At 36.3% G+C, this 19,811-nt stretch overlaps 1 protein-coding gene across 1 annotated transcript in view; it reads left to right on the top strand.

The window, feature by feature from the left end:
- Positions 1-19,811, top strand: part of PEX5L (peroxisomal biogenesis factor 5 like) — a 260,974-nt gene that overhangs the window by 108,442 nt on the left and 132,721 nt on the right. The window contains exon 4 of the mRNA XM_007948257.2: positions 11,711-11,815. Within this exon, the coding sequence (XP_007946448.2) occupies positions 11,711-11,815 (105 nt within the window). The remainder of the gene's footprint in view (positions 1-11,710; positions 11,816-19,811) is intronic.

Here is a 19,811-nt window from a genome sequence, read left to right on the forward strand (position 1 = left end):
TCTCTTAATCTATTATCCTGTGCCTCTTTTGCTGTTACTGATGTCTCCTTATTCCTTTCATATCTATGTTTCATTTCCGTTTCTCTTATTCACCCTTTTTCTGTTCCCTGTGCCTTCTAAAGTCAAGGCAAGGCTACAAATCCATCTGTAAAAGCCAAAAACAGGAAACAACTCAAATGTCTATCAACATTAGAATGGATAAGTGGTGTTATATTCAGACAATGGAATACTATATAGTGGTAAGAATATAAGAACTATTGTTACTTATTCCATGGGTGATCTTACAGACATGATACACTCACTCCTCACATGGAGCATGGTTAAAATTAGAAGATTACCATATTAGATCACAAAATGGAGGATAACTACATCATTGTATAGCTGCCACATTACATCATTACATAACTGCCAAATTATACCCACTCCTGACTAATCAGCATGGTTAGATTCCAAAGACTATGCTGTTATGCCAAAACCAGTGTTAAGAGAAAATGGAGGATGACCACCTCAGATCAAGAAATAGAGGATTATCTCATCTTTACATAACTACCAAGAATGGAAATTCTTAATTGTGCTCATGAGGAACCTGTGCATAGACCAAGAGACAGTCATTTGAACAGAACAAAAGGATACTGCATGGTTTCAAATAAAGAAAGTTGTGTATCAGGGTTGTATCCTTTCACCATACATATTCAACCTATATGCTGAGCAAATACTCCAAGAACCTGGACTGTATGAAGAACACAGCATCAGGATTGGAGGAAGACTCATTAACAAATTACACAACCTTGCTGGCTGACAGTACAGACAACTTGAAGCACTTCCTGATGAGGATCAAAGCCTACAGCCTTCAGTATGGATTACACTTCCACATAAAGAAAACAAATATCCTCACAACTGGACCAATAAGCATCATCATGATAAAGCATAAAAATATTGATGTCAAGATTTCATTTTACTCAGATTCACCATCAGTACCCATGCAAGCAGCAATTAAGAAATTAAATGACATAGTGCACTGGGAAAATCCACTGCAAAAGACCTCTTTAAAGTATTAAAAAGCAAAAATATCTCACTGAGGACTAAGGCATGCCTGACCCAAGCCATTGTATTTTCAGTAACTTCATGTGAAAGCTGGACAAGAACCAAGAAGAGTTGGTTCATTTAAATTATGTTGTTGGTGAAGAATACCGAATATAGCATGGACTGCCTGGTGGCGTAGTGCCTAAGACACTTGACTGCTAACCAGAAGGCTGTAGTTCAAACTCACAAGCCACTCCTCGGAAGGAAGATTGGGCGATCTACTTCTGTAGAGATACTGCCTCGGAAACCCAAGGAGGGGTCACTATGAGTTGAATCAACTCGATGACAGTGAGTTTGGTTTCTTTTTTTTTTTTTTTTTTTGCCAGAAGAACAAATATGTCTTGAAAGTACAGCTAGAATGCTCCTTAGAGGCAAGGGTGGCAAGACTTTTGTCTCACATACTTTGGTGTGTTATCAGGATGGATGAGTCCCTAGAGAATTACATCACACTTGGTTAAGTCAGTGAAACAATACATCACACTTGGTTAAGTCAGTGAAAAAGAGGAACACCTTCAACAAGATGGATTGAGACAGTGAATGCTTCAGTGGGCTCAAACAGCAATAATTGTGAGGATGGCACAGGACTGGACACAGTTTTGTACTATTGTGAAGTCACTATGAGTCGGAACCAATTGGACTGCACGTAACAAGAACAAACTGCCAAATTTCATCATTACATAACTGTCAAATCATACCTTTACATGCCTGCCTAATTATATCATCACTTAACTACCAAACCATTGAGAATCATGGCCCAGCCAAGTTGACACATACCTTAACCCATCAGAGCCAGTGTTACTTTCACTTCACACTTGTGTTTTATTACTGTCAGAAGTATGTCATTAATGCACAAAATAGTCAGCTAGTAGATTTTTTACTATTGTCATAAATACAAAATGTTAGATAACTAAATAGTCAATAAGTGAGAAGTAGATGTATTGTAATTTTTGCCATCTACCTCGTAAGGACAGTGAGGCCATCAAGTCCATAAGCTCAGAAGCTTATACATTTCAGAGTCAGTTCACATTTACTGGGGGTCCCTAGATGGTACAAAGAGTTAACCCACTCAGTTGCTAACTGAAAAATTGGAGGTTTGAGTCCACCTAGAGGCACTTGGGAAGAAAGAGTTGGTGATCTGCTTCCGAAAAATAAACTATTGAAAACCCTGTGGAGCACAACAACAAAACTGCCAAATTTCATCATTACGTAACTGTGAAATCACACATGAGGTCACTATGAGTCAAAGTTGACTCAACAGCAACTGGCTTTAACATATACCGAGTACTCACTATGTGCCACACATTGTGGAAAGTGCATTTATGTACACTGTCTCGTTTAAGCCACACAAATTTATGAACTTGAGAGTATTTCTACACTATTTTCAGAAAGTAAAACAGAATTGTAGAGAGAGGGATTTATAAAAGGCAGAGCTGGGATTGAAACCCCTATCCTTGATTCCAGTCCTGGTGTTGATGCCAACATACTATATGGCCATTCCTATTCTCCACTGACAGTGCAGGCTGCATCAGCTCCATTAGCTGGTAATCACCTTGACCAGTCCTGGCTACATGCGGACTTAGGCTTCCAGCTCTGAGGTCTCTGTACTATTCCTACTCCTCATAGCAAGGTGAGAGAGACTATTCATCCCCTTTCAAAGAACCTAGAGGCATTAAGGAGGAGCCAAGCCACTAATGGCTGGTACCTATCAAGAAAAGTAGATTCTAGTTCTGGGGAGAATAGATTAGAACAGGAATTCCCACAGCCTCAGCTCCTGTCTTGGAGCTGTTTCAGGCAAGTCAGGCAGATGAAGTACCTTAGCTGCAGACTTTCTTGGTTCAAAGCTTGTGAATTTGGCCTAGGTTTTATAGTTTCTTTTTCCTAAATAATATCAACGAAACTGGAGCATTTGGTGACAACAAGCTAGAAAAACACTTGGACCTGACAGAAAATGAGGGAGACCACAAAGAACACTATTGAATAGTCAAGTTCCAAGGTTCCACAATTCTTGTTTATAAAATGTTCTTCTTGTTGTTATGCTCTGTCTAGTCGGCCCTGCCTCATAGTGACCCCACCTTGGGTTTCCGAGGCAGTATAACTACGGAATCAGTAATTTAGAACCACGTCGATCAGTAGTCTCTATAATAAAACTTCACTAAAGCAGCACTGGTTCCAATGAATAAGGACTCAGTGTTATTAAGATGGCTATTTGTAGCAAGAAAGGTTGCTAAGCAAACAAGGTACATAAGGCACCTGGTGAGAATGGAGTGGGGGCAATGTTTAACCTTTTCAAAAGAACAAACAAACTGTAAATTGTTTGTAGACAAATAGATCTTGTTAATTAAAAATATATCTTATCTGTCCTTGAAGCAAATTATAAGTATCTTTACTTGTCAATACTTTAATGAATTTTTATTTAGACACTTGAAAATAATAGCATTTCATTTAAAAAGGATTTCCTAATTAAGACTTTTTATCTAATTCAGAATAGCCTTCTCTGAGAGTTTACTATATTATGTGATTTCATTATCTTAAATAATTAGGAAAAGCTATCCAATATAATATAATAAAGATAGATAGGCAGACAGGTATTTATTAAGGTTATTTATTGTCTCTCATGTGCCCACAGAGAACTATATCAAATAATGCAAAATGATTCAAAAGAAATAAGTACAACTTTTGCTCTCAGGAAGCAGTTTTATTGATGGGATGTAGCCAAAGAACATTCTGCAAAATAAAAGTGTTATAACAAGGTCCCAAACCCACTGCCGTAGAGTCAGATCCACCTCATAGCAACCCCTCCTTGGGTTTCCAAGGCATTATCACTACAGAAGTACATTGCCCAACCTTATTTACAAGGAGTGGCTGGTGGGTTTGAACCACCAGCCTTCTGGTTAGCAGTCAAGTGCCTTAGGCACTACGCTACCAGAGCTCCAGAGCTCCCCAGGGAGGAGCTTAATCTGCATGCACAATCAAGAATTCTGGGTGTGAGGTAGTTCTAGTTCATCAAGTAACTTACTGTGTGATTGGAAGAACTGGCAAGGAGTGCTTTGGAACTCGTCAGTGGCTCTGGTCCCTGAGGACTGAAGTTTTTTATCAGAGACTTAATTCCCTCAGAAGTGCTCCTGAATGGTCAGGAACATACTTTGAGGCAGGAAAGAATGAAGTGTTTAAGCTTACATTTTAAGAGTGACAATCTGATTACATAACAGTGTTTCCTGCCTCAGGCCTACAGCAAATGCTCCAGGTTTCTTGAATGTGTGTCTTAAGAACTACAAGATGGCTACCAATTGGGCACCCAATAAGACTTAACAGTACTGTTAAAGAGACACCCTGAACCCTTAACAAAAATAGAAGTGGTAGCTGCCGTGAGAGCAGTGGCAGCAGCAAAGGGGCCTTTTAGGTTGGGAGCAGCCACAGTGGAAATTCGGGAGTAGTGGGAGCAGCAGCCATCAAGCTAGACCCCCCAGAAGTGGCAGAGAGGGAGAGCTCAGCAGCAGCAGGACTGAGGAAAGACAGCAACCAAGGCTCATTCATCCATCAGGCACAGTGAACACAGTGACTAGGGCTCACAGTATTGTTAAGAGCCCATGAAAATGTTTTCATGTTAATCTTTTTTAAATCAAAATTTAAAAAATAACCAGAACAGTAATGTACATAGTAATAAATCCAGTCTGGATTGTATTTATCTTTATACTAACACAGTTATTAATTATAATGCTTAGTATTGTTTTGGGAAGCAAAGGGGTCTACAAAGGCAAAAGTGCCTAGGGCCCATGAAAGTCATATATGGTCCCATACCAAAAATTCAGGCTAAAGAAAATGACATGCATAAGGTGAGGCTTGGAATCCCAGTGACTTTCATGGGCCAAGCCTTATATTAATGACCCTAGAGATTACAACCTGTGGCTTTCTCCCTCCTACTCCCCCCCAACCCCCTCCCACACACACACATGTTGGAAGGATAAGGCAAAAAGTACCAATTAACATATAACACAAATGGAGGGCACTGGAGTTAAATAATAGAATATAATTAGAGTCACTCCTCATTAATGTCAGAAGACTTCTTAGAAAAGGTGATGTTTTGGAGAAGAGTTGCCAGTCAAATGGGAGAGAAGGAAAAAAAAAAACTTTGGTAAGGGAGAAAAATATAAAGAGTCAATTAGAAGTCCTCTTTTTAAAGGCCCTATTATCATCTTTTTAAAATAGATAGGCCATAATTTATTTGCTGCAACTCGACTACCCTCATTAAGGAATGAAAAATCACATTATCTTCAGCTATAAGCAGATCATCCCACACATGAATCTCTAGTTAAGAGAACTCTCCATGCTCCAAGTAGCTTAGAGGTAATTAGTCAGGGGCTTTCAGAATGTTTAGAAATGAGTATTGACCAAGATGCCGGGATCTAGTTCACTTTGTACTACTCTAAAACTTACAGAACATTCTGCTGTAGGGAGAGGGGGAGTGGTTTAAATGTAACTGTGATAGAATCAGAATTGCATGGACTGAATCCTCATCTACGTTGCAGAAACTCTACAGGGTTACACTTAAACCCAGAAAGGACACACAATGGTAGTCAGGAGTCAGGGGTGTTCAGAGGACACTGCAAAACATTGTCCTGGCCTTTTCCTCTGTTGGGAGTTTGAATAGAGCAGACACTTAATGTGACATTTACCTTCTTAGGTTAAAAAGGTTATCCTGGCTCTGCACATGAGGGATGTGAGCAGCCATCAGCAATTAGCCTTTTTGTGGGCAGATTCCTAAAAATGCTTAAACTCAGGGTCCAGAATTTAAGAGAGATATAATTTTTTAGCATAAGCAAAACTGAATTCTGTTTCAAACAGTGTTGCTAAAATTATATAGATGCCAATTTTATATAAGAAAATGGGTTATTTTCACACATGTAAGCTTGATGGTAGTGTGTCTCTCCTTAAAACATTCATCCTAAAAAAACCTGTTCACTGTCCAATATTATAAAAAGAAAATATAAATTGTTTGGGAAAAAATGCATGAAAATCTTTTCAATTATTTTTGACAACAACATGGATTATTTTTAAAAATCAGAGTACCATCAAACCAAACCATACTCACTGCCGTCGAGTCAATTCCAACTCATAGCAACTCCCACTGGATTTCCATGACTGTAAATCTTTACGGAAGCAGACAGCTTCATCTTTCTTCTGCAGAGCAGCTGATGGGTTCAAACCAATGACCTTTTGGTTAGCAGCCAAATGCCTTAAGCACTGCACTACCAGAGCTCCTTAAATCAGAGTAAGAGAAAAATTATTTTTCATTCATATGTTAAACATTAGTGAGTTAGCAGAGATGTCTAGTAATACAGTCTTTACTTTTCCTCTAATTTAATATATCTTTATTTCTTCTGCTAAATATCTCTGACTAATAAACCCTGGATCATTGCTAAAAGATGAAAAATAATAAAAATAAATCTTAGATTAAAATCTCCATGGTAGCAGTAATAGAATCCACAACTAGAAGATTGCATGCGAATATATACCATATAGCTGTGAAGTTGTATACTTGAAGTTTTTCATGCACCCAAAATAGATCTCAGGAAAATCCTAGTAAAGATAGTATTTAATTAACATGTCATAAGAATGTTGTTATTGTTAAGTGCCTTAATTTCCACTCATAGCGACCCCATGAGACAGAGAGGAACTTCCACCATAGGGTTTTCTAGGCTGTATATGAGGGAGCTCTGGTGGCATAGTGCCTAAGGCACTTGACTGCTAACCAGAGGGCTGGTGGTTCAAACCCACCTGCCACTCCTCAGAAGGAAGATTGGACAACCTACTTCCATAGAGATAACACCTCGGAAACCCAAGGAGGGGTCACTATGAGTCAGGTCTGACTCCACGGCACATAACAACCACCTTGCAAACCCAAGGAGTCTCTATGAGTCAGATCCGACTCCACGGCAGTGGTTGCGTTTTTGCATATTCTTTATTAGAGCAGATCACCAGGTCTTTCTCCCAAGGAGCTATTGGGTGAGTTCAAGTTAACCCACTGCCGTCAAGTCAATTCTTACTCATTGCAACCTCCATTGGGTTTCCAAGGCTGTAAATCTTTATGGAAGTAAATTGCCTCATCTTCCTTCCATGGAGCAGCTGGTGGGTTTGAATCACTGACCTTTTGGTTAGCAGCCAAATGCCTTAACCCACTGTGCCACAAGAGCTCCCTGGGTTCCAACTAGGGAGGTACTAAAACTTGTAAGGTCGCCATGAGTCAGAACCAACTCAGCAGCAAATAACAAGAGCCACAAAGTATATAAACTTACAAGATCTACAGAATAAAAAGAAGTTGGTATATATGAAAGGCTTAGGTTAGTTTTCCATAAAGATAAAAGAAACAAAAGCATTTTATTTTGTTCAAAATGTGCTAGTAAATGAAGTGTGGGCAGCTGGTTCTTGCTGACCATTCCAGACTGGAGAAGGAAAATATTTCTCAAAAATGTTTAATTTGCTTAGAGCCAGTCTGTGTGATTATACTGTGAAGTGGCTCTTGCCCAAAACTGTGGTGATAACATAAACTACTCACGTTACAGCAATCAGTGAGGCTGGTGTGGGGGAGGCCTCCAGCCTCACTTAACCAGGTGGCTGAATACTGTGTGGCAGAGAAAGAGGAACACAGACTTCAAAGGCAGATGTGGGTCCTTGTCCTGAGTCAGCCACATACTAGCTTTGAAGCTTTGGACACATCACTGTCTCTGAGTCTCAGTATCTTGACCTCTATAGCAAAGATAAGAATACCTACTCCATAGAGTTCTCATGTTGTTGTTGTTGTTGTTATGTGCCATCGAGTCGGACCCGACTCATAGTGACCCCTCCTTGGGTTTCCGAGGCAGTATCTCTACAGAAGTAGATTGCCCCATCTTCCTTCCGAGGAGTGGCTGGTGGGTTTGAACCGCCAGCCTTCTCATAAGATCTAATAAGTAAAAATACACAAAACATCTGGCACAAAAATTGTTCGCCTCCCTGTGAAACGAAGCATGGCCCTTTAGTAGGCTTGGTGCCAATACCTTTTCTTCTGAGTGGTGGTTCCATAATCTGGTATCCAGCCAGAGAAGATTCTGTGACTTCCAGTATTCTGTACTCTAATTCTTACATTCTATATTAAAAAAAAAAAAAGGCCAAAATTGAGTTTTCTTAATAAATGTTAAATGACACATTTATTCTTTTGTTCTTAGTAAGTGCCTAAGGCATTTGACTGCTAACCAGGTTTACTTCCACAGCAGTAAAAATAGGAAAATAGAAGTTTCACCTTAGACTGGTACTGCTTCCCAAATAGTCAAGAATATCTCAAGAAATTCAACCCACAACCAGAAACCCATTGCTGCTGAGTAGATTCTGATTTGTACAATCCTATAGGACAGAGTTGAACTGCCCCATAGGGTTTCGAAGGCAGACTGCCACATGTTCCTCCTGCAGATCAGTTGGTGAGTTCAAACACTGACCTTTCAGTTAGCAGACAAGCACTTTAACCACTAAATACCAAGGCTCCTACAACAAATAAGTAAGGAGGGGAAATGATTTTGAAATATTTGAAAATATGTAGACTCAAATAGTTGCCAGAGAGTGTCATATAATGTGATATCAACTTCTACATTTTCATCTCTATTATTGCAAAGAAAGAAATAGAAGCATACAGACTTAATGTAGTCCAAAGTTGTTTATTTGCATAAGTGTATATTAACTATAAGTTTTTTTCTGCTGTCCTCATGTTGTTTTATATAATAGATCAGTATTGACCCTTTGGTGTGGTTATATTTAGAGAATTGAGTTTGAACTGTAAATAATTATGCATATATTATATTTTATATATATATATGTTATATATATTCTTACAATGTTTTATACCACTGCAAAAAGGAAAGAAACCTACATGGCTATATTACTGAGAGCCCTGCAGAGCTGCTGATAAGCAAACCTTGTACAGTTTCATGAATTGCCAGATCAGGTTCTGAATTCTAGAAGCATCATCCCACAAGATAAATGGATGAGTCAAAAATAACATAGCTTGATTTTAAGATATCAGGAGGAAGTGGCAATACAATCTGGGGGGACATCTTGCTTTGATCTATGAGTGTAGTCGCTTGATTTGGCAGTGGTTTTAGACAATTTATCTGGAGCCATGGGGATGTCACCGTGACAGACCTTCCCATTCTGTCCTTGCATTGTACCACACTTGTAAAACAGTAAGGCTCGTGAGGTATTATCTCAAAAGCCAAAAGCTATAAAGAAAAAAAGTTGCTAGCAGGCACTAACATGGGTGTCATGACTCTTTTCAGGTAGTAGGTGTAACCTTGAAGAAAAAGTGGCACTGTCTTCAAAAAAGTGACCTGACCCTGGCTTTGGTGGGTTTTTTCTGCAAGAAATAAAAAGCACCGCATGTGTTTATTATACATCCTTTCTAGCTGACCACTGCTTTGTTCTAGATTTCAGCATGAAAGGACTAATTTTTGTTTTGTTTTTGTTTTTGTTTTAGTGAAATGGCATGTCCGTTGCTAATTCTAGCTATTCTAGTTGCACATGTAAAAACTATCAATGTGTAGTTTATGGATTGGTAGCATTTCAAATCAATGATATATTGAAAAATTGACCTGAAGTCTTTGAGATGCTTATCAATTGACATTTGTTTTTCTTAGCCTAAAAACAGAGTTTGAATTATTATTTTTTAAAATTATACCTTGTAACATTACATTTGTTCTTTTAAATGAATTAGGAATTTAAACATAAGCATGCCACTTTGTTTATTGCTATATCATTAGAACTTCTGGGAGCATGGAAAGAATTCTTCACAGACGATTTTGCTCTTTCAAAAAAAATCAGCTGCAAAAGTATTTGTTATAAAGTATATTTAGTCTGTAAATGAATGTAACATGTAAAAAAGTGTACTAAGCGTATAGTATGTAATATATCATCCAAATAATTTTTACATTTTGAAAAATGTTAAATAGTTTAATAGTACCATAATAAATCTTTTCCCAAAATACAGAATTATATGCATCTCTGTTTTACGAAGTTCACATTGTTTTATTAGAGAAGAAACCTGGGATCATTATGTACCCCAGTTTTTTATGGAGTGAATCACTCCAGTTCCCTTTATTCTTCCAGAAGTCAGTCAGTCTCTAAGTGTTGTGGCAATTTAAATCTTTCAGGACACATATGAAAATTACTATTCTTTATATGTTGAAAAAAATCTCTAGCATCTGATATTCCATCTTGGAAGTAACGTTGTCATTCCATAATGGTAGTTCTTAAGTCAAAACAAACCAAAGAAACAACCTTTCAACACTATAAAAAGATTTGCACATTTTCACATCTAGTAACTATTGGCAAAGTTTTTCTTTGTTCTCATAAATAAAAGCTTTCAGTGGTTATATTTTAAAAAGGCAATACCTGAGAAAATATTTAAATCCCTATGCAAATCCCCAAAAAAATGATTTAATTCTTTTTTTCATTGCTTAGAAACTATCAAGATTTAATAACCTCAGCAATTGATAATGAACCTAGCTTTTAGTTCCCTTTTCAGACAGTGGACCTCATGTGTCCACTTTTGGTTTTTGTCTATGATATTTCTGTATAAGACAGTTTTAGTTTAAGTAGATTTATAACATTATTTGTGCTCTTTGTTTAAATTATTTTCTCCAGGGAAGCTCTGCCCAGAGACCTGAGGAAAAATGGGAGTTCCTTTTGTTTTGAAAGTATTTAAAGATTATTTAATTTTTACATAGTATGAGTTGTTTCTAATCAGGCTGGGAAAGTCCTATTTTGTTTTTTCCATTATGCCTGATTTATTCTCAAAAACTTAATAAACTGGTAAACTCAAGAGACAGAAAGTCATTCTCTCCCTTTTCTGTCCATAATTTTGCAGTGTAAAACAAATAATCCAGGGATTTATATGTATATATCAGTACCTCAGTTATTATCCTTTACTTACGGGATTTATGGAATTCTCTGAAAGATACTTCTGTAATTCAATTAAAATTTCTTGGTCTTAAAAACACTGAAAGTTGTAACTTTTTCTTTTTACCAAGATCATATTATCTCCACAAAATAAGCTGTCTGAATTCCTGTGATGTCAGGCCACTGGAAACTTTTCAGAGCTTTTGTGATGTTTTTACCCTTTTTGTGCACAGTCCACTCAAAAATGACAAAGACTCCTGAGACTACACAACAGAAGCCTTCTGTGGGAGTCACACCCTGATCCTGACCCCTGTCCCAGATTCCCCACTGTCCTTCCTAGTATTTAAGGTTTATGTAACTTATAAATGCACTTAATAGGCAATCCGTAGTGTTTTAAAATTGATAAAACTATGCTCTGGTCATGTAAATTGCCTTAAAATTTATTATACATATAAAATACTATGTTAAAATTAAATAGAATATGTCAGCTGTAAAGGTGAAAAAAAATAGCTAACTAAAAACTCACAAATAATCTTTTTTCAGACTTCATGTGTTTTCTCCTCAGCCAAAAGCCTCAAGATTCACTTCCAGCAGCCTACCTCTTCATTTATGTTGGATTGCTCTTGAAACATTAGAATATCTTGTAATAAATAATAAGTTAAAAGATTTCTCCTGACACAAGTCATTGTTGATTTCACTGTTATAGGGAAAAGGCTCTAGGGCGGCAGATAAGGCTGTTGCCATGGTGATGAAGGAGATACCGAGGGAGGAGTCTGCTGAAGAAAAGCCCCTCCTTACTATGACATCACAGGTGGGCAGACCCATAGGGTTCCTGTAGGAAGCTGACATATGTTAATATATCAGACATTGTGATTGTTAACTAGAAAACAAAAAACATTAACTCTTGAACCAATTTTTTTAAAAAGACAGTTTCACTGAAACAATTATACAAATATAAAATGAAAACCAAAATTGATTTTTTAAAAAAAGGAAAATTCCATCATTTAGTTACTTATTTGTGAATTTTAATTTTCATTACTCAACCTTAGCTTTAAAAAGAAAGAGAACATGTACATGCAAGTAAAACATGTTGCTTCTTTATAAAGGAGTCTTGATAACAACTTTGGGAAAGAAATAACAATTAAGTACATTTGAACAATAATCAAAAAAAAACAAATTCCTATGAATAAATACAAGTTGTACTGTATACATATGTCAGTTTACCAGTAGAATATCTAAATTTTCTTAAATGTTAAATATATTTATGTTGTGACTATGCATACTACATATATGTCTATACATATTTATGCGGATAACCAATTTACAGGAATGTGCCAGAAGTCCCTGAGTCCCCATGCAGAAAATGGCATTTGTGACCTCTTATACTTTGTGACCTTGACAACAAAAATATCATCTCTATTATAAGCACATGAGGGCCATTTTCAGCATTTATTATAACAAGTATAGAAAAAAGTTTGCATTTTGTATGCAAAGACACGCTGAGACTGTGACTGCTCTATGTCCTCAGGGACTTTTGAAACACCCTGTAAAATCCACATAAATATGTATAATGTACTCATCACCACTCTGTGGAACTACCAGTCTTAAATTCTTAAATGGAAAATATTTTTACTTGCATTTATCTTATAATTTAGATTAAATCGTTATTTTAAACATTTCATTTTTTCCCTAATGCAATGGTAAATGCAGTGATTCAGTTCCGATTATATGACTGTTTCTAGAATTAGAAAAGTGTCCATTTACAGTCTTCATGAAGGCATTTATATCACAAGCTAAATTATGGCAACATATTTCTTGAATATCAGCAGAACTTATCTCCAGCTGCCGCTAACATGTGTGGTTTTATTTTCTTCTAAACACTAAGTTGTACGTAATGAAAATTATAACAACATATCACATCAAATTTGAATCAAAAAAATTATATATTAAATATTCCCAGGACTTGGGGATAAATTTTATGTTGGTAGCTGTTAATCTATAAAGAAGAAATGCTTCTTTCCAATGACACATAGTAATAATTAAAAGCAATTTGCTTAGTATTTACCAAGTTCTCTGTTCTTTACTTAACTCACATAGAAAAACATACACAGTGTTTTAACAGTAATCACTGCCTATCAGAGTCAGATCATTGTAGAATCCCATGCCTAAGATATTTAGCACAGTTTTCCTCAGGTGAACGCTGCTTGACAGGTGAGGACTATTTGGAATTCTCCAGTAATGATAGTTACATAAATCTGTAGATATCACCTATACAAATTTGAAATTGGCACAGTTTGTTGCAACATACGCTCTCAGAACATCACAGTTCAGGATAAGCTCCATTCCCCCAAATTCTTTTCCCCAAAAACCAGCATTGCTATGTGCTTTCCTGTAATCCTTTTCAAATCTTCAAAATCACCATTATAACCTAAGCTTGTCTTTAAAATTTCATGCAAAATACTATTTTTGACTTTTTAATTTAGAAAATAAATTGTGATTATTATCATTTTCTCATATTCAGAACATTCGTATGCACCAAGTTCCTTCTTTAATGTGTCTAATGTTGCATTAACTCTTTTTGAGGTGCTAGTTACAATTTTACTGCATGAAGATTATATAATGCTTTCTTTGATGCATCATATTCTCGTTGCATACTGGCCAGATTATGAATCAGCAAACAGAGAGTTCTGATTCATAAAAATTTAATGCACCTGTTTTATTGATGATCTTATGGAATTAATTCAGTGACAGCTGTGATACAATTATTTCTCAGTAAAATGCAGTTTTATTAGTTATATACTTTTTCCACTGTACACAAGTGGCTTCTTCCCTGCTATGCACCAGTGGCGTGCACAAGCCAAAAAGAAGCAGAATGATCTGAAAAAGTGAGTACTTGCCATGGTGACCGCAGCATCCAGTCTGTGTACCCATACCACATTCTTACTCGTTATTCTGTGTGAATGTATTAGTGTCTTGAAACATGTTTGTCCCAGTGTCTCCTGTAAAGTCCCTTATGACATAGTGCTACATGCTGCCGAATATATTGACTCATCTTCATCAGTGGTTTGTCTATGCCAGCTGTTCATGTCATGGATTCCAGATGTGTCTGAAGCTAATTTCTGCTCTCAGTAATGTCTTAGGGACAGTCATTTAGATCAGATGCAGAGTAAGTCACTGAAACACTGGGCCCTTAGCTTATTTAGTAACAGTTCAGTCAACAGTTGAGGCATTTTTCAAATTATGTGATTATTATATGTTCCTCAACTATTACACAGATTTAGCCATGTTCCAGTGAAGAGAGCTGAAGAGCTGGACAATAACCTGAACCCAGAAACTGTTGAACCCCTGAGAACTGCTCTTCTTGTTTAAAACTATTAATTATATTAACAAACAATATGTAAAACATTATGTAAAAGGTCAGCTTCATGCAATCCTAGACTAACACATAAATCAAATAGTATGTAAACTAGTGTGCATTAATGAAAGGTTTGAAGAAGGAAAAATACGTAGATAATCAAGTCTTTGAGGAAATGAAAAGTCCCTCTAGACCTGGACTGTCCAATACAGTAGCCACATGTGGCTATTGAGCACTTTATGGTTACTCTGAATTGAGATATGCTGTTAACATAAAATACACACCAGATTTCGAAGATTTGTTGTTGTTGTTAGATACCGTCAAGTCGGCTCTAACTCATAACCACCCTGTTAACAGAACAAAACACCGCCTGCTCCTGTATCATCCTCACAATCCTTGCTATGCTTGCACAAAGTTTTATATCAGACACTGTTTCACTGCTGTTCATAAGGTTTTCAGTGGCCATAAGGTTTTTCAGAAGTGGATGGCCTCATCCATCCCAGTCTGTCTTAGTCTGGAAGTTCCACTGAAACCTGTCCACTAAGGGTGACCCTGCTGGTATTTGAAATACTGGTGGTATAGCTTCTAGCTTCCAGCCTCACAGCTTCACACAAGCCACCACAACTAACTGACAGATGAGTGGTGGTTTGAAGATTTAGTACCAAAAAAAAAGTAAACTACCTTCTTAAGATTTTTTATTGATTACACATTGAAATAATATTTTGGTTACATGAAATAAATTATTAAAATTAATTTCACCTGTTTTTTTTTCTTTTTTAATGTGACTACTAAAAAATTTGAGGTTACCAACCTCTCCTTCTATTTCTACTGAACAGCACTGCCCTAGACTGTAATACTATAAAACAAATTCAGTTGGAGGATAGAAGGAAAAACTGTGTGCCAAAATTGATTATATCATAGAAAATGATTTTAGTATTCTTTATAAGAATGAAATGACTTTGGAGAATAAGGAACCTTTACAGGTTTTCGTTTTAACCACATCTGCTTGGTGTTTTGTTTTTTTTTCCCCCACCAAGATATGTCCCATACTTTTTTGCCTATAAAGCACAGTGTCTAGAAACATGTGTTCCAGGTCTTCTTATAAAGGGATGTTTATTTGTTTGTTTTCAAAAAAAAAAAAAAAATGGCCTTTATTTTTCTGTCTGCCCCTATCCTGTAGATCTTGATATCTGTTTAATTTTTGTATCGGGCAAATATAAAAAGAGTAATGTCTTCAATTGAAAGGACATTCTCAAGGCTACTATTTGGGTTTTTATTACCAACTCTAAATAATTGGTTTAATTATATTCTCCTGCCTGCTTTAATGTTAGTATTACCCAAGCTGTAAATGGTAAGATCTTTTCATTTCTCCACGAATAGGTTCACATTTTATAAGTCTGTCTATCCTGTCAGGAAAATAGTAGTAGTCATTTGGCTGACATTTCTATCAGGTCAGAGAGTTGAAAACTATCATGTGGATATTCTTACAGAGACCTATATAGAGAAATTGGGTGAGAGGTGGAACCATTATTATTATTAACTTATAGGAAATTAATTCTGTAGATTTTTAGAGTTACCACAACAAAACTCTGTGGTTCTGAACATTTAAGGGATGCATGCTAATGATTTAGTTGTCTCGTTTTCTCAATAGATTGAGTCAGTTAAGTAAATTTTTATATTATTAATAAACGCCTTTCACAGTGTGATCACTGTTTTGATGAGCATTACACAATTTTCTGAAATTGTGTAGCACTGGTAGAGCCATAAACAAGTAGTTCAATTACAGTATTAGAAATGAACATTTATGTAACAAATGACAGTTAAAATATGTTACAAATAGTAAAGAAAAGTTTTAAATGTACAAAGATATACCTATATCTTGTATTTTAAACATATTTCTGTTTTTATTCATGTAAGGACTTTTTTTATCTTAGAAATTTTCTATTATTTTAATGAGATAAAAAGACATGGTATTTTATTAGAAAATTCTTAATCAACATTACAAGTATGGATGTTTGTAATCTATTAGTTCCAATATTTCAAATTTGTGCATTAGTCTTTAATTACCAAAATACTTAAAAATAAAAACAATATTTTATGCTAAAACAACAGTTCAAGATCATCAATCTGAAGTGTAAAATGATAGAATATGAGTTATCATCCTTTACAGATCTTGTTTAACATCTAAAATACGTTTTGGTTTGGAGTTCTTAGTGTTAACACAAACCTTTAGCTGTATATTTTTAAATAAAACATCTAAAAAATATTGCTTTAAGAGTAAATAAACTTACTTATAACTTATTTATACAACAAATAATCATTGTAAACATGCACTAGAATCTAAGTGACAGGCAACATTTAAAAGCAAAATACGCTCCTTTCATCTTGGCTAAATTGTCTCCATAGCTTAGGTTATAGAATAATTTAATTTTCTAGTATTGAAAATAGAGAAATTCAGGTTGTATTAAGATGAATGTATTTTCAGAAAAAAGTTTTAAGACAGACACTGATCCATACTGATCTATTAGTATTGGATGGTATAGTATGCATTTGTTCAGCACAAAACACAGTGTTCATGTAAAATAAGAACCAATTTAGTCATGTCATGGCTAGTAATAGCCACATCAACTGACCTGTCTGAATAAGCCATAAATAAATTGAAGGCTTTTGATTGAACATTTCATTCACTATCTCTGATTATAAAGCAGGTATAAAGATTCATTAATCTTTTGAATCCTGATTGACAAGAAGTCCATACATGCAAGCTTTTATCTGTCTTCTTACTTCCAATATGTTTTGTGTCCATGTTCATTGACCACTTAGGGTTTTCTCTCAACATCTCCATATTTGACTCCTCGATTTAAAATCTCTGAAGGGGTGGTAGGGTTTTTTCTTGAAGTGTACAGCCTCCCATTTGCATTGATCCAGGTCCTTCCTCTGAGGATTGGACAGTGTGGGGCTGACCTGGGCCTTTATTTTCGTTTTTCTTAATTAGGCATTTACTCCTTGCAGTCTTGACTTCCTGGTAGAAATCGTGAAACTCTTGCATTTGGTTCCTTTAGGTTCCTTTAGATTTCTAACAGTGAAGATATGTGACATTGGGAGAAAATGAACTTAGATTTGTCATTTTAAAACTACTAACAAATTGATAAATGTTGTTGAAGACCACTGACCTGACCTGTTTGTAGATTGATGAAACCTGGTGTAAAATTGAGGATGTCCATATAATCACTCTTTTATACAGTTTCACCATTCAGTTAGACTATATAAATTCAGTCTACATTTTTTAACTGCTACCAGGGGAATACAAAAGTTAATTGGGTGAAGTCTCTACCCTCAAGAAGCTCAAAGTTTTGTGAGGAGGAAATCAGGTAAGGCTAAAGTTGTAATACTGGCTAGAGCATGGAATCATGGAAGAGCTGTTAGAAGGTGTTCACTGCCTGGTGCTGAAGAAGGTTCCCAGACAATGTGCTGGTTGAACTGGGTCTTGAAGATGAAATAAGAATCTGTCACCATCAGAGAGCCTTTGAGCTGTTCCAAATACTGAGAAGAGGCCAGAGGAAGATAAGAAATGGAAATTAAAAATGTAGACTAATTGAGACAAAGGCCTGACATCTAATGATGGGCATCATTTAACTCAGTTATGATCATCTGATTGGACCAAAATTGTAATCACTCCAACTCAGTCATTCCAAAAACTGAAAACTTTTGTCTCACTTTTTATAATTTTTATGAGATAAATGTATCCTTATCCCGAAGAATAGAGGAAGGAAATCTCATAAAGCACTTTCAAACTTACGGAAATAATTCTAAGAGAAAGTCAATAAGCCTTACTCTACCAATAAATAAGGAACAAATAAATGGCATGCAATTCAGAAGGGAAGTCTAGGTGACTACTGGGAGCATTTGGTTCATTTGAAATTTTTTCCTTGCACTCTGTGACGCAGAAGTTTTTTTTTTTTTCTTCCCAAGGAAAAATCATAAACTTGTTTGAAATTGAGGAAGGGGCAATAGAGAAAAAGCAATTCTTACCTGTAGAAATAAAAATAAACAGATTGAATATGACTAAAATAATGGTCCTTAAATTCATCTGACTGAAGACACAGTTCAAATCGGACTGTATGAGGTAGAGATTTTTATGTCTTCAGTTTCTGTAAAGTCACTGTCCCATTTGGTAACCATTTACTAAACACCTTTTATAGTAGACATTCTTCAGAGTTGTGAAGAATGAATATGAGTAAAATATAGCTTTTGACCTCAGAGCTTATAAGAAAAATATTTCTATAGCTTCTAATATCTCCTGTTTCATCTTCCATATTTCCATCTAAACCAAAAAGCTTTCTGTTCCTGAAGTAATTTTTTATGCTATCTGTAATCCAGTACTTCATCTTCTTCAACCCTAGGCCTTGCCACTATCCCCCTCTCTACACCAGAGCACTTCCAACAGCCAAACTGTGCTCCAACCTGAAGAGGACTTACTCTTTTATTTGTTTCTGTGGAAGAAAGCCACAGGAAGATCTTAGTTATATGAATTGGACAGCCATAACACCTCCGTCTGTCCAAATGGGACTAGGCAGAAATAAGGCAGTGAGCAAGAAGACACACACCCAATGAGGCAATCTTAGGAGAAGCCAGAAGAGGCCACACCTTATTCCTGGTCTCTGTGGAAATGACATTTCCTTCCTTTGGCATTCCTTTCTTCCTCTGCTGAGAAAGTCTGAGACTGCTAGAAGTGCTTTCTCCAGTAAGTCTGAAATTTGCATGAAGAAGAGTCCCCAAAATATCCTATTACCTTTGATAAAGGAGCTCTGGTGGTGTAGTGCCTAACGCATTTGACTGCTAACCAGAAGGCTGGTGGTTCAAACCCACCAGCCACTCCTTGGAAGGAAGGGGGCAGTCTACTTCTGTAGTGATACTGCCTCAGAAACCCAAGGAGGGATCACTATGAGTAGGGTCTGACACGACAGCACATAACAATAACAACAACATAATGCATATTTGGAAGCTCTGGTGGCATAGTGCCTAAGGCATTTGAGTGCTAACCAGAAGGCTGGTGGTTCAAACCCACCAGCCACTCCTCAGAAGGAAGATTAGGCAATCTACTTCCATAGTGATACTGCCTCGGAAACCCAAGGAGGGATTATGAGTCAGATCCAACTCCGTGGCAGTGAGTTTTGTATTTTTTTTTTGGTTTGCCTTTGACAAAGCAAACTTGCCTAAAAATATAAGATCTCTTGATTGATAGTGACCTTTCCTTCATTCTTCCATTTTAACATCTATATAGACAAAGGTCTTATTTTCTAGAATTCTTTTATCAGATTTATATTATAGGCTTTCAGAATATACAACTAAAAGTATGTAAGGAAATCTGATACCCTGAGAGCAGTCTTTTAAAATTATAGGTAATTTAGGTAATTTGTTCTACACATCTATTCACAAAGTTGTGATTTAA

This window comes from Orycteropus afer, unplaced genomic scaffold (genome assembly GCF_000298275.1).
Source record: "Orycteropus afer afer isolate SDZICR_OR568_19922 unplaced genomic scaffold, OryAfe1.0 scaffold00210, whole genome shotgun sequence".
Classification (NCBI taxonomy): Eukaryota; Metazoa; Chordata; class Mammalia; order Tubulidentata; family Orycteropodidae; genus Orycteropus; species Orycteropus afer.